A 25,010-nucleotide genomic window follows, 5' to 3' on the forward strand; every position below is an offset into this window, starting at 1 on the left:
ATCGTCCTTTTGGGCTTTGATGTTGGGGAAAGGACAGAAGCTCTTTGCTTTACTTTTCTTCAAAGGCTTTATCTATATGCATGCACTTTTGGCAGGGCTGAGATAACAATGTTAGTCTCCCACTGTTTTGTTTTCTGCTTGGCAAAATGAGAGCTCAAAAAAAAAAAAAAAAAAAAAAAAAAAAGCTGTTAGTGTACATCTTTCTTCCCATCCAATATCTGCATTTTTTTTTTCATGTTACTTAAGCAGGTCAATCAATCCCAGAATGACTCCAATGGCAATAACAAAGGAGAAAAAAGCTAAAACAACTGTTCATTTGTTGAATATATTATTTTATTTTAACATCATCATCATAGTTTAACTTTTTCATTTTCCCTTCCTTCATTTAAAATGATCACCTCTGAATGTACACATACTGCAAACTGTCAAAAATATACAAACAAATGCAGGCTTGTGCTATAGTCTGGTCAAATGTCTAAAAAACAGTGGCACTGGAAGGAGAGAGAGTACGAAGGCAAGAGAGAGAGAGACGGAGAGACAGAGCGAGAGAGAGAGAGAGACATTGAAACCGGTAAAGACATGCACAGCATCATTGTGAGCACCTGTTATGGTGACCCAGGTGCGCAGTACTTCCAAGGGATCTTTGTGGAAAAGTACATATATTCCATCATCTGACAGTGGGGCACACAAACTGCCCTCCACATATCAAACCCGAAACAAAAATGTTTGTTAATGGAACTGTTGTTAGGCACATCATTGTTTTTTATGGTTTTATATTTTCTGGAAAAGTCTGAGTATCTGTAAATGTAGAATACTTTAACAAAACAAAGAAACAAACAAAAAAAAAACCCAAAACAAAATGAGAAAACAAAGAAAATCAAATATACAATTTAAAAAAAAAAAAAAAAAAAAAAAAAAAAGGAAAAAAAAACAGCTTTCAAAACTACGACCTTGTTAGTAACTCAGTGTTGATACAGTGTGTGTGTGTGTGTGTCAGCATGTCTACACAAGTTGGGTGTGTTTCTGTAGAACAAAGTGGTAGTGATGGTGAGTATTTGAGGTGTTTTGTGGATGGTTGCTGTGATCAGCTGACAGCTGTCCAATCAGATGCTCAGGTCTTTGGGATTCTCCTTGTAGGTCTTCTTGGGCTCAGGGAGCGTGGGCTTGGATGAGCGACTGGTGTTGGTCTTGTTCTTGACCGTGCTGTAGTATTGCGTCACTTGAGCCGCCACAAAATTGTCATCGTCCTCTTCATCCTCCGAGTTGTCCCTTCTGAAGCTCCTGATCGGGGATATGTCTCGTCCGAGACTGCGGGAGCGGTACCAAGGTTCAGGGGTGCTGTCTCGGCTGGGGTAGCGCTCATCCCTGTCAAACCTCTCAGTCGAACGTCCCCTCAGCTGTGTGCTGTCAAACCTCTCAGTCGAACGACCGCTCAGCTGTGTGCTGTCAAACCTCTCAGTCGAACGACCCCTCAGCAGCGTGCTGTACTTCTTGTAAGCTGAATCTGAATCTGGAGTGCGTACTCTGGGCAGGGTGATGTCTCTCTGGTTGCGAGACGCCATGTCCTTCAGCAGGTTATCCCCCCCTCTGTAGGACCTGTCCAAGGTAGAGGCTTTCATCAGCAGGCTATCTTCTCCATAGAGGCGGTCTTCCCTGCGCAGTGGCGGTGTGACCTCCCTGTTTAAGCGGTCTAGGGCTGGGGACTCTCGCAAGATGCTGTCTTCCAGACGGAAGGTGGATTCAGGAGTTTTGATTGGCTCCTTTAATACAGGCTCATCCACAATAGGCTTCTCGGTGCTGCGGGTCTGTCTCTCTGGGGAGCGATACCGGCGGTAGGGGTCTGAGGATTGGGCCCGGCGTCTGGTGGGGGACTGCTGCCGAGTGCGGTAGGGGGACCGATGGCGATGAGGGGAACGATAAGGGGAACGGCGAGGAGAGCGGTAGGGTGAGCGACGGGGTGAGCGGTGGGGCGAGCGGTTGGGTGAACGGTGGCGGCGGTGGCGCCTGTCTGGAGAACGGCCTCGGCGCTGACCCCCATGTCGGTCGTCCAGGACGTTATCTGCACTGCGCGACCGGGTGTGCCCCTTATGAGGTGACCGATGGCGGCTGCGGTGGCGATGGCGGCCATCACTTTTCTTGTCATCTTTCTTCTTGGGAGTGTTCTTCCCTGTCGACTTTTTGCCCTTGTGTTTTCCCGTGCTGGTTTTCTTGCTGGGGGAGTGGTGGCGGTGGTTGGAATGTGTGTGCCTGCCAGTGCCGTGGGAGCGGCGGCCTGGCTCCTTCTTGCTGCGGGATGATTGTTGGGGTTCTGGTGGGTCGCTTGACTCTGATGGTGCACCGTTCAGGGGAAGAGTGTTCACTTCCGCAGCGTTTTGTACCCCTGAGGCTGGGTTGGCTGCGCTGATGTTGTTGGTGCTGTCGTCTGCAACACATTGGGACATACAAACGAGGGCAGGGGGATCAAACATGCATCGACACACTAAAAGCTTCTATCTGCTTTCACATTTATCATGCTGAGTCACTCAGACATGAAGCCGAGAACACTTTCAATGGAAGCCATTCTGATGTTAATACCAGCAAAGATGGCAAGTTGTTAGATGGCACAGCAGCAGCCAATGGTAAAACAGTGTAGCTTACACAGATTAAAAAAAGGCAGTGACAGAGTTATGAAGCAGCCATTTCTTGAAGAAACCCACAACAAACCTGCTCCTTGGTCTAAAGGGGGAAGTCACCTCTGTGAAGCAGAATGGGACGGCTTCTCTGGTGGCTGGACTGGAGGCTGGTTACAGTCAGTGTAACTGCTGCTTCACACTGATGATGCTGCTAGATTTGACTCATTAGCCATGCTCTTTCATGTACTGTCAGGGCACGTTGTAAATCTTTAGAATAAATTAAATGGTCGTGACGAGATCCAGAGACTAGAAGTTGCTCTAAGTGCATTGCAGTTGCAGCGGGTGAAGTTTAGCATTTTGCTAAGAAAAAAAACAGAACTGTATGGAGCGCTTCCTCTTGCTAAATCTTCAACAAAAGCTGCGACAACAATGCTTTGATCAATATGGCATTTTTAAGACAAAACTTTACAAGTGCTGAGATGGCAGAAGAACCATTCGCTGTTCTAAATACTTCACATCGTCGGCCCTGAGATATAGTGAGTGGGAGTAAAACTCTGGCTCCTGTCAATTGAGTAAATAGTCTCCACCTTTAGATATACACTTTTTAACATTATAGCTTAGGTTGAAAATGTACTGCAAATGATTCTGGAGACCTTCAACAATGGATCATGGACAACTCGAGGAGAAGAGCTGACTCCCAAAGAGAACCACTGGTCTGAAAGTATCAAAACTAATTCCCAAAGATAAAATAATCTGCATTTTCACTTTTGACTTGTTTCCAACAGATTGACTGCAACTAGGACATGAATGAAGTATCCAAAAGAACGGCTATGGCAGCGGTGACACTGGAGATGTAGTTGGGTGAATGGATTTTTATGCATGAAGCAGCGCACAGGCACGGTTGAACTGAAGCGACACCACGCACATCAGGACATAGAAGAAGAGAGAGAGGAAGACAGGAAGTGGGAGAGAGAGCCGAGATGAGAGGGGAGGACAGCTACAAACCGTGGTCTGATTTTGGAGGACAGAGGCCTCCCCCATCTTGTCATTTCTCATACATGCAGTGAGATGGGGAGCGACCATCCCTGAAGGAAGACAAGAGCCCAGCACAATACGAGAGGAAAGGGAAGATACACAGAAACAGAAAGGAAAGAAAAAAAGAAGAGCACAGTAGTTTAGAAAAATATGGAACCAACTAGAAGGAAGAAAAGGAGAATTATTCAGTGTTGATTCTTAATGAAAAAAAATGTGTTTATTTGATCATCGACTCATTCAGAATAAAGAGACAGTCCAGGAAGTTGCCCAAACCCAGTGAAGACCATCAGTTACAGAGTAAAGTCCCCTGGAAACAAGCGTACACACATCGGACATAGGAGTTGCCACACCCACCCACACACAAGCACCCACACACGCCTAGACACGTTAATGAAGAAGCAGCAGAAAATCCAAAAAAATGAAACAGTGAGATCTGGTGCGCACGCACGCACGCACACGCACGCACGCGCACACACACACGCACGCACGCACACACACACACACACACATACGCAAATTAAGCAGTTTTACAGTGCTGATAGAAATCAAAAGAAATACTGGCGAGACTGTCAAAGGTTGTGCCAACTAAAAAATAATAATAATAATAAAAATAAAGATTTTTAAAAAGTACAAACAATGATCCAAAATGTACAAGTTCACATGATGTCACATCGGTGCAGGTTTTGACAGCACATTCTCAGCTCAAATAAACTTTACATTGATGAACTTTTCAAAACAGGCAAATGTATCCACTCAAAAAAAAGAGCAACAAAATGAAAAAGAAAACATTTAAAATGACTTGTGACTATCAAAACTAATCAATACGATTAGAAAAAAAAAAAGGAAAACAGAAAAGAAAGAAATGTTCCATAAATATTATGGAAAGTAGACAATAGAAGGGGGAAAACCAAAAACAATTTACACTTTTGACATGTTCATGCAGCAATAAACTTTTATCCATTAATATGTGGCTTTGATTCATGGCTCTGTACACTGAACAAAAATACTTGTAAAAATGCCTCTTTTTTTTTTTTTTTTTTTTTTTAAATCATCACTATAAAAAGTTAATATAACTGGAACGAATCAACGTCTTTTTAAATGGGGATGGGTGGAGTCCCTATCTTCACAGCTTTTCCATAACACTGACAGTGGGTGCAAAAAAAAAAAAAAAAGTCCATGGATGAGTGAGTAATGTCAAGCACAGTACAGTGAGATTTACTGAAAATGGCAAAGTGGGAGAAAAAAAAGCCTTAGACTGTCTTTTTCTTCGCAACACAGTTCTCACTTAGAAAGGAGTTCAGTAGCTTACATTCACCTTCAATAAATATCATAAATATGTTTGTCACATCCTATCCAAAGCTGTGAAAGGTCCCATTTTATCACGGGATGCCACGGATCAAGTTTTCTCTTCCTTTTAATGCTAAATTAGCATGTAATGGGAAATGAGAGACATCCATATTACTTCTCACCCACAAGAAACATTGATTTTCTTTCCTTTTTCTTTACTACTCAGGTCAAACCCTGTAAACAGTTTCCTTTTCTTTTTTTTTTCCATGTAGCACTGAAAATCAGACCCACCACCTTCCTGTTAAGTCCCAGCAGAGTGCTTTTGCTCAGTGCCCAGAAGGTGAAAAGTGACAGCGAGATGACATGACAAAACTGAGAGCAGGTGACAGCAGGAGGGGGTGAGAGCACCCACAGGAGCAGCCTCGACCCCCCCGCTCTCCCACGAAATCCCAAAAAAGCCCAGGAGTGACCGCCACCACAAAGAGACCAAAAGCGCGAAGCAACACCCCCAACCCCCCTGACTCCCCTCTCCCATCCCTGGTAGGTTTGCTCCAGGGAGGGGTGAAGGATCCTTGAGGAGGGGGAGCGATTTAGTTCCTTCACCTTCAACCCACCACCATCCGCTTGAGTGTCCCCTGGCTCAGGGTGTGAAGATGGGCGAGAAGGGAATGTTTTCGTAGATTGACCCACCATATTCAGGCACAGAGCCGTCACCCCTCTTGAGCACCAGATGGACTCGCCGGCCTCCATTCTTGATGAGCTCGATGGCTCGTGCGTGCTTCATGCCCTTGGTGCTCTCGCCGTTGATCTCCAAGATTTCGTCGCCGACCTAGTGGGAAGGAGACCGGGGGGGGGGGGGGCAAGAGTGACAGATGAAAATGGAAAAGAGAGGAGGTGAATCAGAGGGAAAGGTGAGAGACAGCAGGAGCCCAAATAAGGGGAGGAGACCGCAGAGCCAGACGCGGTGCAAAAGAAAACAAGTGAGAGGAGGGAAGAAGGTACACAAGGAGAAAGATAAGGTTCAAAGGGAAACAATGACACGAAGGGAAGGGTGGAGGGGGTGAGGAGGAGTTAATTATCAAATCTGCTGAATGGTAATCTGCACAATAAGAAAACAAGAGTATATATGGAGGGCAAACTGCATCAAAAAGCAGCAAGCGTGACACGGAGAGTCAGAGAGGGAGAACGACAGAGAAAAAACGAGAACTAGAAGAAACATTTTTGCTTCCTGATTCTTTGAATCCACTCCTCAGGTTATCTGTCAGTGCTGACTGCGTTAAGGGAATACTTCTCTGGCAGAATACGGATCTCTCGCTGACACCTCTCCCTGCCTCACAGAGCTGCGACTATTAATATCTCTGCTAACAAGGTGCACAAACACCAACGGCCGGGTCCATATATGCATATACTAATGTGCTAACGAATGTGCGCGCAAACACACACACACACACACACACACACACACACACACACACACACACACACACACACACACACACCCTAACTGCAGCATATTAATATATATGAAAAACTATATCTCAGATTCTAACAGTGTCTGCCAACAGGCTCTGCGTGCAAACGCACAGTGAGAGAATAAATAAAAACACCTCACACTTCATCAAGCACTCCGGGGAAAGTGCTATTATTTATGTACAATTAATCAGATGGAAAGGTTAAATATTACAGTTTCATCACAGCTTTTGTGGCATGTATGAATGCCACTTTACAAGCTTGTCGTGAAACATAAATTAAAATGTGCATATTCTGTTTGCGTGTCTTCATATTACAATCAGTGAACCGTCTGCATGGCCGAGCCCGGAGGTGACTGTTTGCGAGTCAGTGAAGCATGGCTTGCAGTAATTGGGGGTACATTATGCAAAAGCAATTATACTGATAAATAATATTATTGCGATGGCTGTAAGGTCTACAAGGCTGCCATCAACCCCCCCCTCCCGCCCCCAGCTAATCAATAAAGTCAACTGGCTTGTGCTGCACCTGAAGGCAAGGATTTATAAAATTATAATTGGTATTTATAACAACGGTTACAATCAGCAGTCGTTTTTCAGATATGCTGTTATGTGCACCCCCGTCCAAAGATAATTTTATAGCATTCAGGCAAGCTGACGGATTAAGGAATGAGAAAATTTGACAAATAGTTAAATTAAACATTCATTTTAAAAACACTCTGGATTACTAAGGAAAAAAAAAAAAACCCGGAAAGAGACGTAATTTTTCTTAGCTAAATTGCAGAGCTAATGTCTCGCACAGCTCCACCAAAAATAATGAAGTCCGAACATTTCTCATTAACATTACAATTATTCCACTAGAACGCTTTTTTCAGATGATTTCAAACTATGCTGACAAATGCCAAGACGACTATATTACAGAAAATTAACTAAAACAACCGAGGGAACTGTCCGCCGTTATTTCCAGACAATCTGTTGGCTGTTTCCAAAGAAAGCAGGCTGTTAAAAAATAAAACTTATTTGGAGGTATTCTAGCTACTGAGGGAATATTGGCATCCATGTTGACACAGCTGCATATAACCTTAAATTGATAAAATTACATCACAGTTTTCCATAATTAAGTATAATATTAAAGGTGGTTACATTTCAATAGGCCGTCCAACATTTCCTGTAAAACAGCTCCATGTTATGTGGCTGCAAAAAAGGCTGTCTGTCATAAATTTGTATGGTCTAAATATGAGCACAGACGACGAGATTGCAGTGTTACTTGGGTAAGTGCTGTTTTTCCAGCACTAGTTCTTATGATGGTCAAACTAAACTTCAGTGTTTGGTGGCGTGACCCTTTCAAGACCCCGAGAAAACAACCTCTGAGCTTCTGCGTTTCCCATTTGTGTGTCCATACCATCATCTTTCCGTTGCGAACAGCTGCTCCGTCCTCGGCTAACCTCAGCACGTACAGGTCCATGTTGTACTCGCGGCCTCCTCGCAGGCTGAAGCCGAAGCCTTTGTTGTCTCGCTCCAGGTCCACGGAGTAGAACTCAGAATCCTGATGGAGTCAGACGCCATGTGTGGAGGGAGAGAGAGTGAGAGGAGAAAGGAGATGTTTGCATCAAAGTCACCTTTGTGATTCAGGTTTCAAGTGTGCGCGTGTGTCTGCGTTTGTGCGTGCTTGTGTGCGCGTGTCTCCTTTGAAGGGGGATCCTATTTCAGAGGCAAGGGACAATTGCCACCTTCAGGCAAGTCTCACCTTAACAGTTGTGCTACGCTTTTCCCCTGCATGTGTGTGCGGGTGTGTGCGTGCGTGTGTGTGACTGTGTGTGGACATGCATATGCTCAGGTGTAAGGACGCTGAATTATTGATGCCGTGGGCCCTGGCCTGAAAAAGTAGAGAGGGTGCAGACGAAGAGAGAGAAGGAGGTCTGGGAACCACACAAGGACGGGCAGACAGCCTCAGCAGCTCCTGTCTTTACGCCCTCCTAATCTCCTCTGCTGGAGGATCAATGCTATCTGTGAAAGCCATCTCCACACCAGCAGATTAATTCAGCGGTGAACAGAGTGGACTGAGGGGCTACTTTGAAAGCAAACAGGCTTTCCTTAATATGCACACTCAGATAACGCCAGCAGGTCGGCGTAAAGAGATAAATAAATAAAAATGCACTTGGTTTGTCCTTGGGAAGGTAAGTGGGTATATTAGTTGATAGATGGAGGGACAGGGGAGGGGATGAATGACTGTTTAGATATCGCGAAACAGCTGAATGGATGTATGAAGAGACAAATGTAGATTAGATGTGGGTAGAAAAGTTGATGGAGTGTAGAGGACCGGCGTGTTTTGATGGAGACATGAAATGGATGGGTGTCCGCATGACTGATGTAACTGCTAAGACTGCGGCGCCTCTCTTCCTCACCTGAGTGCTTGGGGGTTGCTGCGTGGGGGGCTGGGGAGGGGCGGCTTGCGGGGCAAATGACTCCTGTTTTGGTTTAGTGTTGGTCCTGAAACAGAAAAAGCGTGAAATATGAGGCCTAAGCGAGGGGTCGCTCCAAAAGACATTTCATTATTAGGCAAGTCTGTTTTCTGCCGTGCTCCTCACCTGGCCTCCGGTGCGGCCTGTTGCTGAGCGGTGTGAGTAGTGGTTATAGTGGCGATCTTCTCTGCATTCGTCAACAGAGATGCGTTCGATGATTCTGCGGAGGGCGGGAGAAGAGCAAGTATATCGTCACATGAGATAACACACAAAACAAAAACAAAGAGCAAGAATGATTGTGTTTTTCAAGCAATGAGGAGACGGGGGAAAAAGGCTTGTAATTGAATATGCTGTCATTTTGTATAGACATACTCTAACAGAAGCCTCTCCAGTTTCCTTGAAAGCCTGGGCAATATAATTAAATTTCACATGTGGGGACATTTCATTGTTTTCCTTGTGTCAACCCGACCTACAGGGTCCACCACTAGGCTCGAAACCAGTTTCCAGGCTTCTTTCACCACCACGCCATGTTCCCGGACACTTGGGTAATACTGCGGTTTGTGCCATCAATCATTTGGTAAACGTCCAAAGGCTGTACATCACATTATTTAGGACTGAAACTAATCCTTTCTGCCTCTGAATTGTCAAGTAGGGAACATCTACGCCAGTGGCATTAGAGCTCGTGCTTACTCTGTCTTTTATCTCTGCCCTGATCCACTCATTTTCAGTTATCAGTGAAAAACACCAGACAGGCCGTCATCACGCGACACCTGCTGCATAAAGGAACCTTTGTTTTATCTAACGACCTCATCCTTCTTGGCCATCTACAGGCATCCTACATTCGATTACAACTCTGCACCTCCCCTTCCCCAGTCTGCTACTCGCCATTCTTTTCATGGTCACTTCCCTTCTCACCTATTAATCTCCTTTCCCTCCGGTACTCCACTGGAGCCTGGTGGCTCAACCATTCCTTTGCCCGCTGCTCAAGATCTACAGTGTCGACCACTCGAGCGGGAGCGCGGGTGAGGTGAGCTTCACTTGAGACGGCAAAGAGGGGAACCACAAGGAAAACCTTCGACCACCCTTTCAGTTTTGCAGTCTCACGTTTAACTCCTGTAAAAACACTATCACTATCTTTCCCTCTGCCTGATTTGCATGAATCACTTCCTTTTTTTGTCGCCTCTCTTCATTCGTCTCTCCTCCGACTGCTTTCTCTCCGGATATTACTTCTATTCTGCGTGCAACCTACTGCCTGCTTTCCCCTTTCTCGCTTAACTAAATAAATAAGTAAATAAAACGTGCACAGAAAAGGAACTGAAGCATTCTGTAATTCGTCTGTGGCTTTGACCACGCATTTGCCCTCCAGCCCTGAATGGCATGAGCCGGGGAGGACAGCAGGTACAATCAATTCAAGGGAGGTAAAGAAAACGAGCACTACAGAGGGTAAAAGGATACGAGAGCTACAGATTACACTTAAAATACAACATGTGCTAACAATAAAAATCATATCACATACAGCATGTCTAGCTCTCTTTTCTCACACAGTGGAAAGAATGAGGAGGGCTTTGCCTGTGCTCCAAATTTATGCTGCAGAGACATCAGCTCTGATGAAGGTATTAGTTTCTTGTACACGTATTACTGAGCAGCAGCAGGAAGACTCCCATGCTCGTTTCCTCGACACTGCAGGCGTACCGAGCATCAGCTACTACAAAACTCCATCTGTGCTCTCACACGGTGAGGGGGTTGAGCTGAATCAGACTTCACCTTTAGAGGAAGCTCTCGCTATGGCGCTCGTTCCCATCAGAAAGCTTAAAGATTGGACTGATCCACAAAGAAATTGGCAATGCTCAGCCATTTGTAAACGGAGGCAGCCAGAACAGTCATTCAGAGGCACAAGTTTAGAAACACAAGCCACCATCTCTGCCCGACACTCTTTCTGCCTCTGTGTCAGACGGCGTCTGGTTGTTTGACACATGCACATAAACACAAACCAGAACTTTTCCGATAAAGCATATCCAGTTATTCCTCGCCAGCGCCTTCTCTCTTGCTCTATCTGTGTCTTCTTGGCAGAGCAATTTTGGCTCACTGTTCTCATCAACTGCTCTGAAGGGAGAAACAAAAAACCCTCTCCATCCATAAGAAGCGAGGCGGAAAGCAACGAGCGGCGGACAAATAGCTCCTATTCCTACCAGTGTGCAGGTTGACAGGGAGTATTGCCTTTCCATGAGCACACACGCACACACGCTTAATTAAATAGCATTTGTGAAGCACGCCAGGGTGATATGTCAGCACAAAGCACAGAAAGTTCTCAGCTGCACAGCGCAACATACAATGCACACAAACTTTTCCTTAAATCCACTTTGACAGAGGAGACACACCCACATGCACAGAGGAAATTCAGCATCTCTCGGTGCCTGTCTCGCTCGCCCTCTCTCCGCTCACGCACACATACACACCGAAATCTAAATGGCTCTTGCATGTTTTAAAAATGCGGGCACGCCAAAGGCAGGAAGCTAAAAAATACCAAAAAAAACAAAAAAAACAAACAAAAAAAAAAAACCCCAGCAACCTCCCAAATATCCCCAAAGAATCACTCCTGTCAACACTGCGGAGGCGTTATAGTCACTTTGAAAGCCACTGAAGAAAGTGCACTTTACATAACGCCGAAGGAATACTTAATAACAACAACGACAACCCAGGAAAGTGAGAACAAGTCTCCTCAAACATAATCAGGAATCTAATAATAGCCGATATGGAGAAAAAATTCAGACCTGGTTTTGGATTCGCTTTTCTCTACTCACCATCTCCAGGAATGATGCGTAGTGTAACTGTGTTTCCAGCCTCCTTGATGAGGTTGACGATGTCCGAGTGGGACTTGTTGGTGATCGAGCATCCATTCACCGCCAGGATGCGGTCGCCGACTTTCAACTTCCCGCAGCGGTCTGCTGGGCTTCCCTCAATGATGCGTCCTATTTTGTGGGGCATGGCCACACAAGCATTTCCAGCTATGGTCAGCATCGATGTGGACGTGTTATGCATGCGTGATTGAGTGTGTGTTTGCGCGTGTAAATGTTGGGGGATTGTGTTTGGTGAGAGGAGGAAAACGGGAGGGAAAAGTGGGGAAGGAGCAGAAGAAGAGGACCAAGAAGGGTTAAGGTTAATTGACCCGCAGCCAACAGTCAGCCAAGCAAAAGTCACTGAGAAGAAGAAGAGGATAATATGCAAGCACTGGAAAAGAAGGGTCAATTTAAATGTGCACTGCAAAGAAATAGGAGGATTTGTCTTACTATTTTCTCTAAATAGTTTTTCCAAATGATTCTCAACATCTAAAAAACTCTTGTTAAGTTAGAGCTCTGTTTCATCTACATCCCAAACACCTGCAACTGCAGAAAGTTAGACTCTGCAAACATACATCAGAGCTGACATCTCACCAGCTACCCTGAAGTCTCTCTGTTTGTTTCACTCTGCAGGCCGACATCAGTCACTACAGACTGACGCCCCCAATCACTCATTACTCTCGCCACCCTCTCCCCTCCTTACTTTTCATTATTATTCTTCCATCCTTCCCGCTGCATTCACACTTTTAATACACAACAAACTCATCTGATCCCAACCCGTTTCTGTCCCCCTGAATAAACCTAACCATCTAGGACTGTGACATATCAAGAGCAGCAGAGAGATAAATCTTCCTTTACACGTTAACTGAAATGAAAGCTCATCTACTAGCCTATGCTTTCTGCTTTGGCCTGTGAAAAGGAGCTTCACTTTACAAAAAGAAGAAAAAAAAAAGCCAATCTGTAAAGCTAAGCGTTCACAGACCTTTCCAGTGCTGTACACCCACACAGGGAGAGAAGAGCATGGTGCAATGTCCTTCTAGTGTAGGTAGGAAGCCATAGCAGCGAGCAAAAAAACGTACATTGAATACGAGTAGAAAAGATGCAGTGCTACGAGTTTGTAAAAGCAACGCTGAATCTGATTTACTTGCGTTGCTGTGCAATATCAAACAGAGAAAAACGACACCATTCACCAGCTAAGCAATGAAAAAGAACCTCACAAAAAAGAAGAGAAAAGAAGATAAAGTTTGAGTAAGCGAATATCTCTAATCATATGCTGGAAAATAAATAGAACCCATTCACGTTGATCATTTCCCCTATTTATCTTTCTTGCAGTGCTCATTCTCATTAAACTGCTATTAGGATTTTAGTGCCAACCTGCTCCGCACAAGCCATTTAAGTTCAGCTGAATAATACAAGTGGCTTTATGTAAGACCTACTTCACTTGTGATCAATTATGAAAGCCTTATGTGAGTGTGAGCAGCAGCTGCAGGCAAAGAAAGGGTTTCAGTGTCTTGGTTTGACAGGCTCAGATGAAAATGAGAAAGAAGAACCACTTCTTTGAAGAGTGTTGATATTGATCTGGTGGGACTGTAAATAGCCAGACTGTGCACTGGCTGTCAGGCTATTTAGCGTTCAGTGGTTTTTATAGAGGATTCAAAGAATTCCCGTAGTGCAGACGAGAAGATAAAAGGCCCCGGTGATGAGGCAAAAGCCAAAGTGTGATTCGGGTTTTTGCTGAGTAGAAGTGATTTTTGAAATAACAGCATGTGCCGCCATCAACGGTGCGCTGGTGGTGGTGTTTGCGGGTGCTCGTGCTTACCGAAGGTGGTGCCAGCTTCGGGCCTCGACACCGACGAGACGATGACGAAACCGAATCCTTCGTTCTCGCCGCGGCGGATCTCTACGTCATAGGGCTGCAAACCGGATGGGACGACAGCGGGGGTGGCGATGGGCGGCTGAGAGGAGGTGGTGGCGGCAGCAGCGGCGACCACGGCGCTGCCACCGCCCCCGCCACCCACTCCGCCTCCTCCACCGCTGCCGATGCCAGAGGTGGAGCCGCTGCCGGAGCTCACTGTGTTGAGGGAGTTCTGGCTGCCCTGTGGGGTGCGCTTCCCAATATCTTCTGTGAGACTGGGCGCCTGGGTGCTGCTGTGGTGCGAAGACGCCGGCGATGGAGGCATGTCTCCCTCTGCTTTAACTAAAAATGGCAGGAGGAGGAGGATATGGTGAGAAAGATACATAGATGAGGTGCAAAGTGCAAACAGGAGGGTAAGAAAAACACAGATATAGAAGATTAACAGTAAAAGATCACAAGAGAAGTGAAACCAAAGGTGAGACATTCAGGAGACAATCATGTACAAAACAGAGTGAGAACCTAATGTAATGAAAGCAAAGCTGTACAAAAACATATGAGAACATCCCTAAACTTTACGTGAGCAGTACAATATTAAAGGAGGCAAATAACAGATATTTAGCTCCTCTAGCACACCTAGTTTATCTTATGATTTAAAAAAAAAGGACAGCTTTGGAAGAAGGCCTCTTCACCAATCTCTCCTCTCATCTGTTTCCAACAAAAGATGAACCGAGGACGTGGTCTGCCTGCTCTATCTGGACATTTCATTCCACATTTCATTTCCTGTACAGCTGCTCAAGGAAGGCGCCTCATATTCTCGACGCTCCGAGGCAGACAGGGAGCAGCAATGCACTAATGTCTGGCTGCTGTCATTGGGCCGAAGGTTGGCCACCCTCTCCATCATATTTATGGGCCTTTTTTTTTCTTTTTAAAGGAGCAGAGCTGTGTTGACCGGAGTGAAGTCAACAGTGGGGCGTGGGTGTTAGCTCGTGGTAGCGGCTGACCACTTCCACACCCACACTAAATTCTAGAAAGGCGAAAGGTTGACCTTAGATATATATTAAGAAGGCCTCTGGGCTCCTGATGGAAGTATGACTGACATAAATGTGGCTGTTGGTAAAGCAGGGAGTGCATTTCTAAAACTGAACAATGTTTTACTGTAAGCAAATCTGCAAAAACCGAATATAAATGAAGCCATCTCAGACTGCTCTCAAAACTGATTCAATACACATTAAAATTCACTCAGTGAATACACTATATGTAAACAAACTGATCAGGTAGAGATATTTATACTTTTTGCAATTTATAAAACAAAACAAAAAATTACAGTTCTGCTAATTCTGAATCCTGCATAAAGGAATCTAAATAGAGAAACAAATGATGGTCATTTTTGGACTATTGGTCAACAAAGCTACTAGCTTAACTTGAAACTACTTGAAATTGGATCCTGACTGTTTATAATAGGATGAAATTAACTGACTTAATAAAACATGTTCTGATTGGTTGCACTGTGGACGGATATTACCCGTTTGTCTTTTGCAGTACACTTTAAAAGTTCTGCAGTATTATTTGTCACTGTTATTTGAAGTAAAATCAGTAGAATTCCAATAATAAATGGACTGCCACATTCTTACGGTACTATTTTCTATCCATCTTTGTATTTTCACAGAACCACATATTGGTGGATGATGTATCTGAATCAGTTTTCCTTTCAGTATCTTACACACTTTGCTATGTGGACTGGAGTAAATGACCTACTCTACGTCCTGAGCCACAATAACCTGAGTGTATTCTTGGACTTCAGTAAAAACCCTCTCTTGGACCTCTTAGGAGGTCTTTAAAAAGCTTAAACTACTCCTCCATCTCGAGCTGCTTGCTTCTCACCAGCGTAAGTGCTTTTGCGCCGCACTGTGAGGTTGACATGGCCCTGCTTGGCAGCCTGCTGCATCAGCTGGACCACCAGTTGGTGCGACTTTCCCACCACCGCCGTTCCATCCACGCATATCAGCTCATCACCGGATCGCAGGCGTCCATCTTCATCTGCAGCCCCGTACTTGACTATGTGGCCAATGTAGATCTGAAACGCAGCAGATGAATGAGGTTGCCGTGCATTCGAAACCACGCGTCGACAAAGACTGCGCAGCTATACGTTACGCCGCACCTTTGCAAAATAAATGCATGGAAAGCGATCAAGCGGTATTCTAAAAAGAAAAAGTACGACATTAAAGTGCATGGCATATAAAAATGTGTCGATTTTCTCAGCGGCCATAAACTTGGCATGCTGCACAGCTACAATTTAAACTTCAGCATTAAATCTTTACTATTCTCTCAAGCCTGTAACAGCAGTAACCCAAGCAAAGCTCTAAAGTAAATCATTATTTTTTTCCCCCCTTCAAGAAAAGCAGGGGGGGGGACGCAGTGCAGGCTAGTGTAAACAAGAACAAACAACTTTGACTCTTTAAAGGAAAAGAAAAAAAGAAATGGTGTGTGTGCAGGGTTTTTTTTTCTTCCCTGACTGGTTAAGGCTACATTGGTCAGATCAGAGAGAAGCAATCACAGATATGAAATTGCTGAATTCCAATACACAAGCATGGACACGCACACAAGGGGAAGATAAGAACTGTTGTGTTGAGACTGTTGAAAGAAAATCCTATAGCTGCTGCTCCCACTAGTGCTGGGAATATAGCATCCTTTTCATCATTCAAGCTACACAATCTTGTCAGTTTATCCATTTCTTTGGAGATGTACGGTGAAAAGTGAGGAAATTGAAACGCAAACTGGAGAGATTTCAGCCGTGAGATTGAAAAAGATTGAGGGAGAGAGACTCACAGGCTCTCCTGGCTCGTTGCCTCCGAGGATCCTGAAGCCGAACCCCGTGTCCTTCCTCCACAGGAAAATGTCCTGCTCCTGGAAGTCTGGAACTGTGAAATCAACAAGCTGCCATAAACACTTATGCACAAGCACAGTTGGCCTTGTGGGATCTCTATTCCTGCACCGTGATGCCTTCAGACATTTCATTTAATACCCTCAGGTACACAATAAGCCAACCACAGTGTGAGCATAATGAATACACCTGCTGTTCTGAGACAATCAGATATGTTTGTTTATGTCAGCATGTAAATACTGTCATCATTTGTGTTCAAAGCTTTGTCACTGTGGTAGCACACTGCACAAAGACAGTAAAAAAACAAAACAAAAAAAACGAGCCATCAAAAGATAAAAAGGATCTATTTTGGGCCAAGAGTATAATTTTAGAGCTAAAACAAACTGAAAAGACAGGCTGAGAAAAAAGATATCGGTGTCCATCGTTCCCATAATTAGAAACCATCAGACTATAATTCCCTTCTGATCGTTTCCGAGTATAGTTTCACTTTCTTGCAGCTTTTTGAGACAACCTTAGAGATGTTCAAATGGGCTACAGTGTTTGTCTTGTGAGGTGATGTGTGACACGCGATGCATCATTTGGTTATGCTGGAGTGCACCTTCCACCTGACCCCGCACCCTGAGTATGGCTAGTCACAGCACACTCGTAGCCACGAGGCAACCGTGTGCGTACGCTAGTAATTCGAAAGGTGTCGCGATATAAAAGAGGCATCGCACCGCAGCGAGTGACAGCTCATGGTTAATGTAGCAGGGGAGACTGAAGCGAGCTCAGAGCCCAGAGGACAGGAGGAGATGATTTGCATGTGTGTGGCCTTATCCCATTGTACATAGGAGCTTCTTTGCTTTAAATACGCGGCTTTGAATCCCCATATGAGTACGTGTGCATGCATTTCCATGGGCGCAGATGTGTTATGTGTGCAGACAAACATCTCTCAGGGAGATTTCCTTTTTTGCTCCAGCTGAAGCTGCTGCTGCCAAGGCCGCTAAAACCACTAAGAGAGGGTGGGATGGCAGAAAGCATAAGCAGTCTGCTTCCAATCTGCTCCTTCAGTCAACACTTAAAATCCCCACGGAGCGCAGCTATCTCTTCCAATCTATCACAGGGTTACTGTGGAGGAACCAGAGGAGGAAAGAGTCAAAGGCTAACTGTCGCAATCTGCACCCGCACTCAGGAAGGTCAACTGCACACGCTGCTCCTGCCCATTAATAGACCCATAAGTGATCCCCACAGTGAGGCAACTGGGCATGAACGAATCAATATTTTCCCAAGATAGACGGCCCTATTCAAAGCTGTGAGTGATGATGTTACAAAAAAGGAGATAATTTTTTTTTTTTTTTTTTAAAACCCAAAATAATCGTAATGAAGCCCAACAAAAGCACGAGCAAGCTTCCTCCGCTTTTACAGCAGGCTAATGCTGTGCGAGATTTTGGGACGTTTTCTTCCTGCAAATGGAAATCACTCCCTGCACGGTAAGTTTAAAGACCTTGATCTCGGCAGAGTTTTTCATTATAGTGAATGCTGCGTGGAAAAATGTCTCTGCCCTATCCAAGGCCCGAGAACTATGGAGTGAGTTTTATGGAGAGAGCTCAATGAAGCGTGAGGAAGTGGAGGTTTTACACCTGCTGTTCATCCCGTGCTGTTCAAGGTGTTTCTCCTTGTGACTCTATACCTCAGAGTGCTCAGCTTTCTCTTATATTTCTCTTTACATCCCCTTCAAATGTTTTGATCAACTATTATTATTCTTTGTTTTTGCTTTTCTAACATTTTACCAGATCAAACTGGCTGGGCAATTTAGAAATCCCCTATTGGGATGTCATCATATGAGGGCGGGTATGTAGACAACATCCCTCCCGCCCTTGGTTGTGGATTCTTTCACTCCATTTCTATTATTGTTATTCATTTATTTATTACAAAATAAAATACTATTGACTCAACTAATCATGGCAGCTTTCCAACAGGTGTCTGAACCGCTGCCTACGCTCAGCCCTTCATTTTTCATTCTTCTTCATCTAAATAATGAAAATCCTCAACAAGTGCGCCTGGAAAACTGATTAGATCTTTAAAAAATAAATAAATAAATGAAAGAATAAAAACCCTTTGCAGATGTCTCTCTCTTTCTTTTTTTTTTACTTGACAATGAATATGATGGTTATTCTTTTTAATTAGTGCAATCCCCTTGCTTTGCCAAGGCGGGGGGTGGGGAGGTTTACAATCCGCCAACATCTACTCCACTCTTGTACTAATTATACACCATGTGCCTCTTAAGGGAAGTCTAAAATAAAAGTGTGTCAGTGGTGCGGTTGTCTGGCACTGGGTGAAAGCGGCAACTAGTAATTTTAAAAAGACACAATCAACAACACACTGGAGGCCTATACGTCTACAGCTAGTAACAAAGTAGCATGCTAGCACTTTTGGGAAGTACTATTACTATTCAGTTTCTTGTGGAGTCTCAGTTTCAAAGATTGACACCACTTTGATAGCTGAATGCTAAATGTGAAAGAAAAGCCAATTAGCTTAGCTTGGGAAAAAAAACCAAGGAGATGCTTGCCATGGCTATGCCAGAAAAAAAATACATGTACCTGTAGCCATAAAGCTAGATTCTAGTAATTTTACAAGACAGCCTATATACAAACAAATGTAAACGGCTTTCTTTATTAGCTAAGCTCCTCATCTACCATCACTGACATCTATCAGCAGTTTTCCTTCAAGGCAGTGACGGAGTACATATGAAAATATGTAGGTGAATTGATTTTACATTCTACAATGTCCTCCCAATGTAAGGTTTATGCCCTAAATTAACAGTACTGATAACTTCCAAAATCTTTATTTATATTTATTTATTTATTTATTTTTCTGTAATGGTAAATCCACCAGCATGCACAAGCTCTTTTATCTAAACCAGCAGTGGGGAACTCCAGGCCTCAAGGACCGGTGTCCTGCAGGTTTTAGATCTCACCCTGGGTCAGCACACCTGAATCAAATGATTAGTTCATTACCAGCCTCTGGAGAACTTCAAGACATGTTGAGGAGGTAATTTATCCATTTAAATCAGCTGTGTTGGATCAAGGACAGGTCTAAAACCTGCAGGACACCGGCCCTCGAGGCGTGGAGTTTGACACCCCTGATCTAAACCATATATTTAACCTCCTAGGACCTGGCATCCACATATGTGGACATCACATTTTGGGTTATTTAGACCAAAATACTTAATTTTGCTCTACAAGGGCCTGATATCCACTTACGAGGACATTATACTGCTACTGTTCTATCGAAATTTTAAACGAATATCCTCATATGTGGATCTCATTTTTCTTAGAAACAAAAATTAGGTAAAAAAAATTAATCTGGTAATTCTTTGTTTTTACATTCATCAGCTCCCAATCAGCCCAAATATCAAAGAGAAGTTAAAAATGCATGCTGTGGAAGAGTTCGGGTCTTAGGAGGTTAATGCCAAATGCTTTAAATTCAATATTTTACATAAAAGAAAGCTGAAAAAATAGCAAAGCTCAATTATGCTCATTAATTTGCACCCCTGAACAGAAAAGTTTTACTGGTTGATCAGAACATCAGACTTTTAAAAAAAATGTATATATAATTTCTGACTTCTCTGTGAAGTTCAGTGTGCCAGCTCAAATTTGGGTATAAAAATATGAATTCAATTTGTCATTTGCCTAATAAATAACAACAAAAAACAAATTTCTTTGACAGACTCCTACAATATTTATGTTTTATTGTTTTATCACAGGCGGTATAATATATTTGTTAATCACTCTATGTGCAGTGGAGCATTTGAGCGCAAGCCAGTCTTTAGTAAAACATAGATCAATAAATAAATATCTGACCCAGCTTACTTACAAGCACAAAACGTTCCCCAAAATGAGCAGTACCACCAAGACACCAAGGGTCTGCACCGAGCCAATACCCCATGCTGCCCTCATCCAACCGCCACCAGAAATGAATATACTTACGCCTACTTTCATACATGCTCCTGGACTGGGCCCAAATCTTAAAGGGGTCCGGTTTTCTCTGGATGGTCCCGTCTCCTGGGGAGTCCTGGATTGGGAGTCCCGGCAAAGGCTGCGAGGGAGGTGGGGGCGCGTTGCTCTCACTGAGAGCGGGTGCCAGGGAAGAGTGCACAGGCGAGTCTGTGTGCGCGCTCCGGTGGCTGGAAACACTATGCTGGGAGCTGTTCTGGCTGTCCTTTCTTGACAACTGCTGTTGGAGAAGCAGATCAATATCATTTGACTGTTTCAAATCTTCTGCACAGGAGCATGGAAGCTGAACTCAAAAATGACTGACAGGAGGAGACAAAAACATTCAAAAAAAGAAGGTTATTGCATCGTCAACAGCGGAATAGAAAATATGAATCTGGGTTGTGGTTTGTGAGAGGAGGAACAGGGACAGCGGAGACGTGAATACAGAGCAATTCTGAATTAGAGTTCAAATAGATTAAACAAGGCTTCTCCTTGGGGTGAAAGGAAGCACATTCTAAGAGTATAATGTCAACCATTGTCGTATTGCTCCCTTATTTAACACAAAGAATAATCAAGCTGTTTTATGCAGAGAATTCTTTTAAAGCTAACAAAGAAGGAGAAAAAAAAAAAAAAAAAAAAAAAAAAAAAAAAAAAGAGGACCTCAATGGTTTCTCATGATTAAGTCATTCAGCTATGGGAGAAAACTGTGGAACTTACAAGAGTACATTGCCTATTCCTTTTGTTTAACAGAGTGGAATGTATTAAGAAGGAGCTGCATTCCCTGCTGTATATGGAGGGATAGTCACAATGAATAAAGCACTCCAGGGGTTTAAAAAGAAGAGAGGACTTTACTGGTGAAGGTAGAAATGTAAAACTGCTTATAAATTGCCACTCGCCCCTCAATAACATGCGCACTTAAGCATCTGTTCGAGGATTCGAGCTGAGTAAACCTCACAATCTCGAGCTCAGGCACAGGTACGCTGCGAGTATCGGTAAAGATCCTGTTTGTCATCCTTGTCACAGCATCTCTCCTTTGCAAGCTCCACATCGTCACCATTGGTCTGCAAAATCTCCACTGCTGCGAAGAAGCCAGCAACGTGAAAGGGTTACGGGGCAGAGCTCGGGAAAGAAAGGCCGATATTTTAAGACGGTAAGCGAAAATGACAGCAGTTCAGTCTCTTCACGTCACGTGACTGCACATTACTTTGGACGCCGAGGACAAAAATATACCAGGAAAGGGTGGAGACAAGTGGCTCGTCTGTTCTCAAATATCAAAGTGTTTGGCCTTCAAAGTGCAGTCATGTCTTCACACTCATTACTCGCTGAATCACTCTCCTACACCTCTGCAATTCATGTTTATATTCATCATCCTTGTTAGACATAAAATAAGCTTGATGCTTTAGGAAATATTAAGTTGGGGCTGTGGCTCCAGCTGGAATGCTTACTCTGCTGGTGCTGCAAATAACCTCACTGGGGTTTGTGGTGTACTTAAAAATAAATAAATAAAAAAATCAATAGAGTCATATACTTAATCAGAAATGCAGGTCGTGTTGATGCTAAAGTCAGACCTGAGGACTGATTCTCAAAAGAAAAAAAAAAAAAACCCAGGCCAACCAATCTGTGTTTTTTTTCTTGTTGTTTGATGCACAGAAGGTCCAAATCCGATCCCCCTCTTAAATGAAAACAAATCTCCTATACTTGATGAATCTATTAGATTATGACCTTCTGCAGTCATTGCGTTGTTCCTCGGTGGCCTGAGAGTAGTTTAATACATGGGTTTGTGCTGCTCCAATAACTTATTAAAGAGACAGAAGATGGGATGCGAGAGGCATTGGTAGGTGGGGCAATGAAAGCAAATCCTCGCTGCTTCCTAAGACTCAGCTCAGTCCTGCTTAACGTGACGCATCACTGGTTTAGCACACATACGACTTCTTAACATAACATGCATTTAAAAAGCATACCCATCACCTCGATTATCTGCTATAGAAATCCCATTATAATCATATACCCAGCATTAATATCATCACACATCCCAACAATTTTCTTCCCTAGCTAACTGAAATCACATAGGGTGGTCTCTATAAGTAGAAGCCAGTGGAAAATCATCCTGCAAAACTATTCTATATTATACTATACTATTACTGTACTTTCACTCAGACACAGCTAATAGTGACTTGATGTTTTAGCACTGGCAACTTTTCCATCACCTCTGTTACGCTTTCAAGAACACCATCACCATTACCTAACTAGCACCACCATACATGACATCAATCTCCCACCAAAATTCTGTACTGTATCTAAATTATATCACATACCCTTCTAGAGTAATCGTTGTACGGAGGAGCCATCGCAAAATCATCCTGGAAAAAAAAATAATGATAAAAAAAAAATGAAAATTGCAAAAAGCTCCTGAAATATGTGCAGAAAGTGGTTTAGGCATTGTCTCAACAAGGCATCAGATGGATAGCAGCATCTTTGGTCGACAATCTGTTTATATTATACTCTACCCCAATATAAGGGCAAATTCTGGCTTTTAAAACAGCACACTTATAACTTGAATGATGGTCCCTATCTTATTAAGCCTTAAGGACAAGGCATCTAAAACAAATTGAACATTCTAGCTCTGTCCTGCTATGGCACCAATCGTTTTTCTGCAGCACCCAATCAGCCTCAGATATCCAAACCTGTTAAAAACATTATGATTTTTCACATTTATCAGTGGGAAGTTGTTCATCAGCTCTATTATCTGCTGTAAGAATTCAATTACTGTTATCAACCCATCACCGTTATCCAAACCGGTCATTCCCAAAACCTTCACCTTCTCTAAACAAAGATCACATACCCTCCTTCCATAAGCTCTGTACCGAGGATCCATCTCAAAATCATCCTGCAAAACAAAATTGGCAATCACAGATTGAGTCTACAGAGTGCTTTAATAATCAAAGTTCTAAACTTCGAGCATTTTAGCCTCATACACTAAATGCAATGTTAAACATTATGTAATGCTAAAATGATCATTGGCACCTTTTTCGTTGTGTCATTTATCAGCCTAGGATTATCAAACCAACACCAATATCACAACTTATTTCTAAAGCCTTCACCCCATCTGAACAATATCACATACCCTCCTACTGTTATCTGTGTATGAAGATTCCGCATCAAAATCATCCTGCAAAACAAAACAAAGTTTAGCTCCTTGACTCTTTATTGAAGCCTCTTGATCTTGTAATATGCGCAGAATTTGGTTTAGCATTTGAAGGGCATCATCAAACGCAATGTTAAACATTATGCTAAAGATTATGCTAAATATTATGTAAGGTGGGATGCTAAAATCTACATATGTCATTCAGTATTAGTGGTGCTGTCACAGATATACACTATATCTGTCCATATGTACTACTAAATTAAGAGCAATAACTATATTAAAATATTAAAATTAAAATATTCTGTTGAAACTTCATGCATTAAACCCATGATCTTTGGCACCATGCCCATTCCCTCTATTGTTTTTATAAGCACCATCTACGCACACAAGGTTATTCGCGAAAAGTTTCAATGTATCTAAATGACATCACGTACCCTTTTTCTGTTATCTCTGTATGGAGGAGCCATCGCAAAATTATCCTGAAAAATATATTTTTTTAAATGGATACAAATGAATACAAAAGAAGCTCCTGAAATACATACAGAATGTGGTTTGGCAATAACTTGCTTAAATAAGCTATCTGGGTAGTAGCATTGGTTGCTTCCAAAAAAAAACAAACAAAAAAAAAAAATGCATTAATGTGTACAATACAATCATGAACACTGACTGTTAAATTATGTGCTTGTAGTGAGATAAATGTTCCTCTCTGTTATTGAGCCTGAAGGATGCAATATCTCCCCAAAATTCAAAGATTAGCTGTGTCATGCTAAGCTGCCAACATCATCACACAACCAAAGAGTAAATACAGTAAAAACATTATGCATTAACACATTTATCATTGGGAGCTTAATCCTAAAATCTTCACGTCATGTAAACAGCATCACATACCCTCCTAATGTTCTCTCTATATCGAGGATCTGGCTCAAAATCATCCTGCAACACAATATTGGCAAACACATTTTCAGTTACATACAGTCTGCAGAATCCCTCTATTAATAAAGGCATTACATCATGCAGCATTTACACTGCTCTCCCAGGCACCTTATCCATCACCTCTCTTATGAGCTAAGAATTATAGAACCACCACCAATGACCTCATTCCTAAAACCGTCACCCCATCTAAACAATAACACATACCCTCCTAGTGCTATCTGCGTATGAAGATGCCACCTCAAAATCATCCTGCAAAAGAAATTGGCAAACATGTCCAGTCTAATAATGCCTGAATGACACTTCTAAACTGCAACAAGGCCAGTGTAGCACCCGAGCTCCATGCTATGGCTCCATGCTCATGTAATATGTACATTTATGTAGCACAGCATTAACAGTCATAAGTAGTTTGTTGAGTCACACATAATATCGTTCTGTGTGAGACAATTTAAGCCTGAATGCATTAAAATATGATCACTTTGTATTAACATTATAAGAATACCATCTCTATCATCTGCCCAGCACC

At 43.2% G+C, this 25,010-nt stretch overlaps 1 protein-coding gene across 1 annotated transcript in view; it reads right to left on the reverse strand.

Moving 5' to 3' along the window:
• Positions 1–214: 214 nt before the first annotated feature.
• Positions 215–25,010, reverse strand: part of magi1b (membrane associated guanylate kinase, WW and PDZ domain containing 1b) — an 80,596-nt gene continuing 55,800 nt past the window's right edge. Inside the window, exons 24-39 of the mRNA XM_040028552.1 lie at positions 24,692–24,736; positions 24,443–24,487; positions 23,989–24,033; positions 23,534–23,578; positions 23,252–23,296; positions 22,725–22,769; positions 20,404–20,650; positions 16,381–16,472; positions 15,436–15,628; positions 13,519–13,896; positions 11,664–11,867; positions 8,989–9,082; positions 8,806–8,890; positions 7,803–7,946; positions 5,625–5,763; positions 215–2,422 (exon numbers count right to left, since the gene is read on the reverse strand). Of these exons, the coding sequence (XP_039884486.1) occupies positions 1,104–2,422; positions 5,625–5,763; positions 7,803–7,946; positions 8,806–8,890; positions 8,989–9,082; positions 11,664–11,867; positions 13,519–13,896; positions 15,436–15,628; positions 16,381–16,472; positions 20,404–20,650; positions 22,725–22,769; positions 23,252–23,296; positions 23,534–23,578; positions 23,989–24,033; positions 24,443–24,487; positions 24,692–24,736 (3,165 nt within the window). The 3' untranslated portion in view covers positions 215–1,103. The remainder of the gene's footprint in view (positions 2,423–5,624; positions 5,764–7,802; positions 7,947–8,805; positions 8,891–8,988; positions 9,083–11,663; positions 11,868–13,518; positions 13,897–15,435; positions 15,629–16,380; positions 16,473–20,403; positions 20,651–22,724; positions 22,770–23,251; positions 23,297–23,533; positions 23,579–23,988; positions 24,034–24,442; positions 24,488–24,691; positions 24,737–25,010) is intronic.

The sequence above is a fragment of the Simochromis diagramma genome, unplaced genomic scaffold (assembly GCF_900408965.1).
Source record: "Simochromis diagramma unplaced genomic scaffold, fSimDia1.1 OVJJ01000483.1, whole genome shotgun sequence".
Lineage (NCBI taxonomy): Eukaryota > Metazoa > Chordata > Actinopteri > Cichliformes > Cichlidae > Simochromis > Simochromis diagramma.